Source organism: Myotis lucifugus, unplaced genomic scaffold, assembly GCF_000147115.1.
Source record: "Myotis lucifugus unplaced genomic scaffold, Myoluc2.0 scaffold_5046, whole genome shotgun sequence".
Lineage (NCBI taxonomy): Eukaryota > Metazoa > Chordata > Mammalia > Chiroptera > Vespertilionidae > Myotis > Myotis lucifugus.
Genome location: NW_005876094.1, coordinates 1 through 10,089, shown reverse-complemented (window position 1 = coordinate 10,089; position 10,089 = coordinate 1). Strand labels below are relative to the sequence as shown.

General features: G+C 51.3%; 1 protein-coding gene across 1 annotated transcript; it reads left to right on the top strand.

Annotated features, from left to right (window-relative positions):
- Window positions 1-884: 884 nt before the first annotated feature.
- On the top strand, window positions 885-9,862 carry LOC102434078 (ubiquitin-conjugating enzyme E2 Q2-like). The gene is made up of 4 exons (XM_006109020.3): window positions 885-1,034; window positions 5,120-5,224; window positions 7,595-7,651; window positions 9,669-9,862. Exons 1-4 carry the CDS (start codon window positions 885-887, stop codon window positions 9,825-9,827), a joined length of 471 nt encoding a protein of 156 aa, XP_006109082.2. The 3' UTR covers window positions 9,828-9,862.
- Window positions 9,863-10,089: the final 227 nt, after the last annotated feature.

Genomic DNA, 10,089 nt, shown 5'->3' with positions numbered 1-10,089 from the left:
TTCCTTAGACCTGGGGAAGGACGGTGTGAGGCAAGGGTCAGCTGGTCGAGGGCTGGGGAGGTGAGTGGGGACCCCACCCCGAAGGTAAGGCATCGCCTGAGCCAGAGTGACGCGGCCCCTCCCAAGGCTGTGGGCGCGGGGTCCGCGCCGTCCCCTCGGAGTCCTGGAGGACGGGAGGCTGCGCCGGGGAGCCGTGGGTCCTGAGCATCCGGGTGGGCCCCCCAGCCTTCGTGCCTCGCGTGGAATGTTCTAGAATGCTCTGACTCGGCCACACGTGCTCTCGGAGCACTTACACATCCCCCATCGCAGGGGAGTTTTCACTTCTGTTGGTGTCACTGCGTCTGTGGGCTCCGGCCATGTAGATACTCAGCTGTTTACCTGCAAAATGATGAGCAGGGAGCAATTCCTTCCTGTCTTCTTGTAACTTTCTTTTTATGTTGTCAAAGCATTTGGAATTTTATGAAGGTTCTGTATGGTTCTGTGAGTTTATTTCATTCTCCACGCCACACTGATTGGACAGCAAAGTGTGACAGTAACGGTCCCATAACTGGTCTCCAGAAGAATAAAAAAATTAATTAAAAATCCATTAAAAGAAATTTGTTTTTCCACACATGGATTTTAATATATTGCTTTTCTTCCATATATATATATATTTAATTGATTGATTTCAGAGAGGAAGGAAAAGGGAGAGAGAGTTAAAAACAATGATGAGAGAATCATTGATTGGCTGCCTCCTGCATGCACCCCCCCTCCTCCCCCCCGCCCCCACCACCACTGGGGACTGAGCCCGAAACCCCGGCTTGTGCCCTGACTGGGCTTCCCCGGGTATATTTCATCACTGAAATCTGTGGTCACCTGACCATTGAGTGGTCTGGCCGAGTTGCATGTCCAGGTCGGTCTGTTATGTGTGTAACTGGGTGTCTCTGTTACAGGAGTCGTACCCGGCTTCTTCCCCAATATGGTTCGTGGACTCTGATGACCCAAACCTGACCTCAGTTCTGGAACGTCTAGAAGATTCTAAGAACAACAGTTCGGTAAGAAAATAAGCCCTGCTCCTTTCTCTTTTTCTTCGTGAACATTAGGGAACTGCTTTTTCTGTCGAGTCTATAACTGCAGTAAATCCAGAGGGATACAAATGAAAAGTGTTTTACGTAGAGAGAAATGCAACTTTCCATTTCACAAAGAAATTAAAACCTATTTTCCTTTTTTATAAAACTGATGAGTAACATTTGTGAGAGAACTAGTAAAAGTTAAGGGGAACATAAAAATCTCCCGTAGTTTCTCTGCCTGCTATAACCATTGTTGACATGGTGTGTTTTTTTTCCTTTCAGTTTTTCTCCCTCGTAGTAAAATACATATACTCATACATATGTTTAAATAGTGGAGGTCATATTCTACATAGTTTATATCATTTTTTAAAGTTAATATTATTACTCTATTTTCCCATGATGTTATAAAGTCCTTATAGAAAATATCAGTCATTCTTTACAGGTGACATGATTATTTACCTGAAAATCCAAAGGAACCAACTGAGAAGACAGTTTTGAGGTGACTGGTTAAAAGTGCTGTTATATGAAAATCAGTGGTTCCCCCAAATATCAGCTTTAATCACTTAGAAAAGACAGTAGAAAAGTATTTTGTTGACAATTACAATTAAATTATTAAAAAAATGAACTACCTAGGAATAAACTTAGATGTATCAAGAAAACTATAATAATTTGCTGAGTGGAATGAAAGGTGGTATGTTCCCAGATGGGCAGACTTCATATTATAAACATGTTAATTATCTCCATAGCTTCATGTTAATTTATAAATTGAATACAATTCCAGTAAAAAAAAATCAAACAGGCTTATTTTTGGAACTTGACAAAATGAATCTAAAGTCTGTTTTGAAGAGTAAAAATAATAATGAAGTTAAAGAAAAAGTAATGAAATGAGACTTGTTCAACTTGGTCTTACATAAAATACTATGTACTGACACTGGGCTGGATGGATAAAGGCAGTGGGAATTTAGAAGGAGTCAGGTCATTGAGAATTTAGAATAAGTGGAACTGAGTTAAAGCGCTCAAATCGGAAAGGATCGATTATTCTATTAATAGTATTGGGAGAAATGACCATTTTGGGGAAATTAGAGTCTTAGATTATTGTCAAAATAGGTTACTTTTGCTTTAAACATGCTTATTCCTAAAATTAAGAACATAACATCAGTTTGAAAAGGATTTTGGAAGTGAAGGCTGGTCTGGAGAGGCTTGAGGGTGGAGGTAAAAGGCTAAAGCAGGAGGCTGCATCCGTACCTGCCGCAGGGGCCACCGGACGGGCAGGGGCCGCGGGACGGGCAGGGGCCTCAGGACGGGCAGGGGCCGCAGGACGGGCAGGGGCCACCGGACGGGCAGGGGCCACCGGACAGGCAGGGGCCACCGGACGGGCAGGGGCCGCAGGACGGGCAGGGGCCACCGGACGGGCAGGGGCCACCGGACAGGCAGGGGCCACCGGACGGGCAGGGGCCACCGGACGGGCAGTGGCCACCGGACGGGCAGGGGCCGCAGGGCGGGCAGGGGCCACCGGACGGGCAGGGGCCACCGGACGGGCAGGGGCCGCAGGACAGGCAGGGGCCACCGGACGGGCAGGGGCAGCTCCTGCGGCCGCCTTTTCTAGACCTGAGGGTGTGTGTGTTGTGACAGAGAAATGATGGGGTTATGTTTCCGTGTCTAAGAGATCCCATCAGAAATGCTCATATAATGAAGTGACAGAGGGTATAAAACGGGGTCTGCTTTTATAAAGAAGTGAAGGTATTCTGGTCACCGCAGAACCCAGTCTATCGCTGTCTTTCTGCACCTTCCGTTCTCCTCGTGCATGACAGCGGGGTCTGCTTCTCGTTGCGTTAACATTCTTCCCTTTAGTCTCTGAATCAGGGCTCCTTTTCCATTTCTGCACTTGACCCGACTGCAGCATGAGACGTCGGTGGTTCCCTTACTGAAACGCGCCTCCACTCAGCGTTGATGACTTAGTGGCCACAAGGAAGACCTGGTTAGATGAACACGCCTGCGTGTGGTTTACGCTAGAATGTTATGTTGTAGTTACAAAGCCTGCAGCCCGTCTTCTCGCAAGGGCACAGCTTTCCGAGCCGTTCTGCGTGAAGAAGCCAGGCCTACGATACTGTCTGTAGCCTGGCCTGGACGCTGTTGTGTGAGAAATGCGTCTCTCTGCTGGTCTATACACTTTCCCTGGGTGGACACAGGAAGCTGTTAGTCATAGGACACAGAAAAGTGTGTGGTTTTTTAATTAACTGGTTTCTGTGTGAGGCTCCGTAGTAAGTGATGAGTGCAGGACACAGGCAGGTCTGTCCGCGGGGAACTGTCGTTGATGAGGACTTACGCAGGGCCCTGCCTTCCCGGGCTAGTCCCTGTTTTCTCTGCCGTGGTCTCCTCGGTCCGCCTCTTCTCCTCGTGTTGTTGCTTCGCTGGGCAGTCTCTTACTCCTTCAGCCAGGGGTCCTCAAACTTTTTAAACAGGGGGCCAGTTCACTGTCCCTCAGTCCGTTGGAGGGCCAGACTATAGTTTAAAAAAAAACTATGAACAAATTCCTATGCACACTGCACATATCTTATTTTGAAGTAAAAAAACAAAACGGGAACAAATACAGTATTTGTATTTGCATGTGGCCCGAGGGCGGTAGTTTGAGGACCCCTGCCTTAAGTCATGCCTCCAGGCACCTGTATCTGCAGCTAAAACGATTTCCCGAGCTTCCAGCCCATCCACGTCTGTATCTATAGACCCAGGGACCCGCACTTGGTGCACCTCCTTGTTCAACATCACATCTAAATCGAGGCGCACCTGCCTCCTGGCGGCCCACTGCCTGGCAGGCTCCGCCCAGGGATTCTGCCTGTGGTTGTGCGTGGGGGGAGATGAACCGATGAAGCTCATCACTCCTGCCTGACGGGGCCTGGGAACCGGCTTAGAGTCGGTGTGAGCCCAGTGTTCCCGCCCCAGCTCTCGAGGAAGCCTCTCAGGCTGTCCATCTACCGTCTAAAACTTCCCAAGTTTATCCCCAAGGCCTTAGCTTTCCCCATCCCTCAGCCGCTTTTGGGGGAGCATAAAGTTGAAATTCCTGCAACATGTACCCCCGTTTTTCTTGCTGGGTAAGACTCCACCACAGGCTGCCAGCCCCCCTTACTCCGTGGCTCTCAGACCCCACCCCGTCGTCACGGTCACAAGCACCCACAGATGGACTGGGTGATGCACATCCACGGGGTCTGCCTTCCACGCCTGAGGGCTTTTCGTCCCGATGTCCAGCTCAGCGTGTCTCACTCTTGCTCCATGGTCCACGTGCTTTGTGTCACCCTGTCTGGTCCTTCAGAAACCTGCTTCCTCCTCTCCTCTCTCTTCTGGGTCAGACGCACCCAGGAGAGCCTCCGGACCGAGTGAAGGGGGTGCCCGGCTCGTCCTGGTCATGTCTGCGGGGCATCGACCCTTAAACTGTCGCTGCTAAACGTGCGGACATGGAGGTGTGTGCACAGCGCTCTCCTGTCTGCGGGGTGTGCCCACCAACGGTGCGGGTTACACGGAGACCTGAGGCGTGTTGTTGCCGTTTTAGACACTCGAGTGCTGAGTGTTTCCGCAGAAGATGCCACTTCACCGTCACCAGTGAGAGGTTTGGTTTTCATTTCACCAACGGGAGGCTCAAGCCAAGGCCGTTGGACGCCGTGTCCCCTGTCACCAGGGCCCAGGACTGTCGTGACCACACGTGCCTCTGCCTGTAAATGAATGTGACCGGGGAAGGCACAGCTCGGACCCTGTGCAGCCACCGCCTTGTTTTGTGGCCTGAATCACGATGAATGTGCCCGTCTGAAGTGACAGGTTCTCAGACAAGTGAGCAGCTGAAAGTGGACCGTGCCGGCAGCCCTTCCTCTCCGCTGGCCGCCTGCTGCTGGGCCACTGTGGGGCTGCCCGCGGCCCGCGGGACTCGGACCCTGGCCCCGCAGCACCCTCCACGTCATTCTCTCGGGGCTGCAAGTGGCAGCCACTGACTTCTTTCACTCCCTGCTGGGGGGTTCCAGTTGTCGCATTGCTGTGTCTTCAGGGCCCTCTAACCCACGCTTCTTCACTGACCTGTTTTGTAGCTTCGTCAGCAGCTGAAGTGGTTGATCTGTGAGCTCTGCCGATTGCACGACCTTCCCAAGCACCTGGATGTGGAGCTGCTGGACCAGCCGCTGCCCACGGGCCAGGTACGTAAGCTCCTCCCATCTCCTCCCATCCTCCCATCCCATCGCCAGCGGAATCACGGCCTCAGGCGGAAGGAACAGGACGCTTCCCTCACTGTGCGGCTTGTTAGGAGGTCGTTTCTGCTGTTGGGTGCTTTGTCTGCCTTGCTGGAGGCACCACACTTCTCCCTTTTGGGAGCTGCTGGTGTTCCCTGTGACAGACAGACCGGCCCCGCCCGCACTCACCTCGTGGTTAGTGACCCGGTTCCATCCCTGCTCTTGCGTCCCTCGCCTGCACGGCCGTCCGGCAGGTGCCCCCAGATGGTGTCTCCTCCACGCAGTGTCCTAGGAGCCATTAGGATTGTGGGAATGTCTTTCCTGTGCTGAGAATTCTCGTGTTCTCTCCGGAGTCTGAGAGCCCCTCGCCCCGGAGCCTGTGGTTCTGCCCCGTCTCGGGGCGGCTCTCTGAGCTGGCGGTACAGCTGCCGTCTTGAGCTGCTCTGTCTGCTCTGCCCGCTGGTCTGTTGTTCGCTGACCTGGGGCCACCTCCCTGGGCTCACCGTTCACTTTTTGCCCGAGTGCACCCTCAGGTACAACCCCGGGAAGGACGGAAGGCCGGCACACTTCCGAGTTCTCCCTTCGCAGAGGTGGCCGCACATCGGTTCCGCTCTTGGTTCTCCTGCTCATGAGCTGCATGACTTACCGCTCACTGTGGTAGCAGCTTCCCTCCCAAAATGGGGGGTGGAGGTGGTGCCTGTGTTGTGGGGGCTCCGAAGGCGACACGGTGCGGGGGGTGTGCAGGAAATGCCCAGTCAGGGAACGGCTCTTAGTCGGCCCTCAGGCTTGACTGGCGGTTTGGCTGAGTGTGGAGTTCTGGGTGGGACAGAACTGGCCTCGGGTGTGGGCTGCGCGGCCGGCGGTGCTGGGAGCCCAACGCCCTCTGAACCTCACCTGTCTCCACGGGAGCTCGAGGCCTGTCTCTTCCGAGGCGTCAGCCGCGGGCTGTTATATCTTCTCACTGTTCCCGCGCTCAGCACGGACGGGCCTGTTCAAGTCGGACTCTTGTGTCTTCTCCGTGGGTGAATGTGTGTTTTTTCCTCCGTGGTTCCTCTCCTTCCACTTTCTTTTTTTGTTCGTTTGGAAATGCCTGCTCATGGGACTGTAGACCTCTTTGCTTGAGTCTTTGTATCTTGGATGCTATGTCTCTATCCTCTCTCTTTGTCTTTTCATTTCAAATTCTAGAAAATTTTCTTATCTTTCAACGTTTAGAAATGTTATGAGGTCAGCCATCATGTCAAGTGTTGTTTTGGGTGTTCTCTGCTGCTGAGCCAGCTACCCCGGGACTCGATGGCCTAAAACTATTGACTCCTTCCTCGAAGTGGGTGGGGTGGCCTCGCTGGACAGAGCTGCTGCTGGCCTGGCTGTGCAGTCAGACCGGGCTGGGCGGGGGCCCTGTGGACACACTGCCCGGGGGTGTCCCGAGGGCTTCTCCCTTACGCCTGCTGCCTCGGGGCCCTGCTCTCCACGGCCCTCCTCCAGGAAGGTCATAGAATTCTTAGTGTTGTCTCCCAAGAGCACAGAAGTGGGAGCTGCCAGGCCTCTTAGAGGATTACGTTGGGAACCGGCCCCGCCTCTTGTCCACCACGTTAGTGGTTCCAGTCAGAGCCCAGTGGACTGTGGGAGGGGGTGGGGGAGGGGTGAGGGCTGGGACTGGGGCTCCCGGGGTCTCTCCAAAGGGGACCCGTGCATCTAAGATGATGATTCCCACTCATGGCGTTCGTTCTGTTCCTGGGCTTTCCCCGTAGTTTCTGTGCAGGCGTCTTTGACACTCTAGTCCTCGCCTCTCTAGCACCTCAGTTGTCTCTTTAAACTTACGGTTGAAAAATAGTTTATTTCGGTCTTGTTCTTTTTGAAGACTTTTCTCAAGTATCCATCTAGTCTATGCTGCTCATTCATGTATAGTTTGTCCTTCCTCTTTTCTCATTCATGTTTTAGAGAGATACTGAGGGTTGATTGGGAGTGTTTGCTGTTGACAACTTGTAGGAGGAATTTAAGCTCATTCATGGTTTAGGATAATTATTTAAATGAAGGAAGCCATTAAGTGTAAATTTTTTTTAAATTTTCAGTTAGAATGTCTTTAACTTCTTTAGAGCTGCTTTATATTTGATTAATTGCCTGTGTTATTCCTAATGCACCTGTTACCTTGAATTGTTCAAAAATGTTTCTTTTAAAAAGCTGATAAGTGTTTGTCATCAGAGCTGGATTTAGTAGATGTTTCACTGTAATGAGCTCCCTGTGGGGTCAGTGCCGGAGAGTGGCCGTCGGGCCCTGACGCCTCCCGGATGCCCAGTGTGTGTGGTCTGCATGGCCTGGCACGTTCTTCTTTCCTTGCAGAATGGGACCACGGAGGAAGTGACGTCGGAAGAGGAGGACGAGGAGGAGATGGCGGAGGTGGGTGTCTCCGTTAGGGGACGTTTTAGCAATTTCTCTAGTCTCTTTATGGACCAGTGTTGGTGTGGAATAAGGAAAAGCACATTGTTCTTGGAATTGAATGTAATTGACGGCTTTAACTGAATATAAAATCTGGCTTTACCTCTAATGTATGCTTTTGAATAAATTGCTTCTCTTATGTCTCAGATCTGATTTTCTGGAAAATAAGGACTCTTAACATTTAGCACTAAAATTATGTTTACATTGAATAGTAATCACTACTTAACCTGTAGTTGTTTTAAATGTTTTTATTGATTTTTAGAGAGAGAGGAAGGGAGAGGAGTAGAGAGATAGAAACATAGATGAGAGAGAGACATTGGTCAACTGCCTCCTGCACGGAGATCGAGCCCACAACCCGGGCAAGTGCCCTGGCTGGTAATCGAACCCCGACCTCCTGGGTCATAGGTCGAAGCTCAACCACTGAGCCACACTGGCAGGGCTGTCATTGGTTATTTTTGAGAACGGCTGTGTTTCAGAAGTTCTGTGTTTGAATAAAGAATTGGAGAGCATTTCAGGGGCTACTCATTAGAGATAATAAAACTACCTCATGTTGAAAAACCATCTGGGAATTTTGTAGAGCAGATTGCCAGGCCTTGAGCGGAGGCTGGTGTAGTTGCCCGTCACCGATTCGATGTCAGCCGTGTCCGGCTCTGAAGCTTTGCGTTTAAATTCAAACTCCGAGTGAAGCTCTGCGTGTCTACACTGATCGGATAAAAAGGTCTTTGGTTTCGTGGTCTTGGTTTTAAAACCTGTTTTGGTGTTGCATCTTAGAACTAATTGAATTACTACCTTATGTTCTTGATTTGGAAAACTTTAAATCTAAAATAGACTGCTTAGAGTGCCTGAGACTGAAGACATAGTTGTGGGCTTGTTTTGTTTTGTGAGTCTGAGAGAAGATCATTCTTAACCTTGTCTAATTGGAATGAGACTTTTGTGATAGTTTGTCCTTAGTGTTTCATGCAGGTTAACTGGGTGGAACATAACCCCCTGGGCCCTGTGCGGTGAGGCAGACATTGTCCTCAAAGAGCTTGTGTGCCTTCCTCTTCCCTCACAGGGCGACGTAGAGAAGGGACAGCACATCTAGGGAACCTGGGAAGCGGGGAACTGGCCGTGGAGGGTCAGGTCAGGGTGGAGGAGGAGAAGGTATCCAGGCGATGGAGAGAAGGTGTTTAAAGGCCCCGAACTGCCCCGGGCCTGGGCGCGTGTGGGGGCGCTGGATGCTCCTCTGGGGGAGAAAAACGGACTGATGCGTGGAGTCAGGAAAAGGCCAGGTGATTGGCTAGAAAGGGCAGGTGGCCGAAAGCCTTGGCTTTGAGTCAAACTGTTTCTGTTTGGAGCGATTGTTGATAGGAAGGCTTCGCATGGAGAGTAGTGGGCTGGGATGTTGCTTAACAAGGTGCTGATGGTGAGTTTGTTCTGTGCTGTGGGCACTCAGTGGAGAAGACGTGTGGCTGGGACTGTGGCCGAGGCTGAAGGTGGAGGAGACTCAGCTCATCTGACGACCGGTGTTCGGAGGAGCTCAGGGGGGAGGGGCCAGCCCAGGAAGGGCTCCGTGAGGCCTGCGCACGGACAGGGCTGCATGAGAAGGGACTCGGTCGGGCGAGGATGGGTGTGGTCACTCTCCTGGTGTAGGTCACAGAGAACGAGTCTGTTGGAAAATGGAGATAGCGGAGCTACCAGAACAAAGTACGAACACAGGATTCTGGAGGCCTGGATGCTAAACTATTCAAATCTCTTCCTTCATAGGAGGTTGAAAAGGTGGCTTATTTGATAATAGTTATTAAATATGCTTTACTCAGATTCTAGTTTTATAACAAAATACAAGCTATGGACAGGGAACCTTTTAATGGAATGTGAAGGCTTTTATACCCCTTCCCGTAGAATACATGGGTTCTCTCTCTTCTGCTCCCTCTCGAGTCAGGAATAGTGAGACTTTGGCATAAGCTTGACCACACTCATACGTCTCTAACGTCTGTAGGACATAGAAGACCTGGATCACTACGAGATGAAGGAGGAGGAGCCTGTCAGCGGGAAGAAGTCAGAAGATGAAGGAATCGAAAAGGAAAACCTGGCCATATTAGAGAAAATCAGGAAGACTCAAAGGCAAGACCATCTAAATGTATGTGTAAAACCCTAGAACCCCGGGCTTACGCGGCTAAGTAACGTCGTTGTAGGTGATAGCGTTCATTCAAGGCGCCGCCCCAGCTCCCTCTCCAGCCGCCGTGTGGCTCAGGCACGGGTCTTGTTGCTGTCGTGTTGTTACTGGTTGATTGACCTTCAGCTGCTGATAGCCACTCTCACCCTGTCACCTGCCTTTCCCTCTGCCCTCTTCCTACGGGCTCTGTGTTTTAATTCCGTTCCTAACGGTGCAGCTCCGTCCTCCAGGCAGCGCTGGCCTG

Coding starts and splice junctions, on each gene's coding strand:
- LOC102434078 (XM_006109020.3), top strand. CDS start 885: ATGTCCAGGTCGGTCTGTTATGTGTGTAACTGGGTGTCTCTGTTACAG. Junction 1,035..5,119: donor ATTCTAAGAACAACAGTTCG/GTAAGAAAATAA, acceptor CCTGTTTTGTAG/CTTCGTCAGCAGCTGAAGTG. Junction 7,652..9,668: donor ACGAGGAGGAGATGGCGGAG/GTGGGTGTCTCC, acceptor TAACGTCTGTAG/GACATAGAAGACCTGGATCA.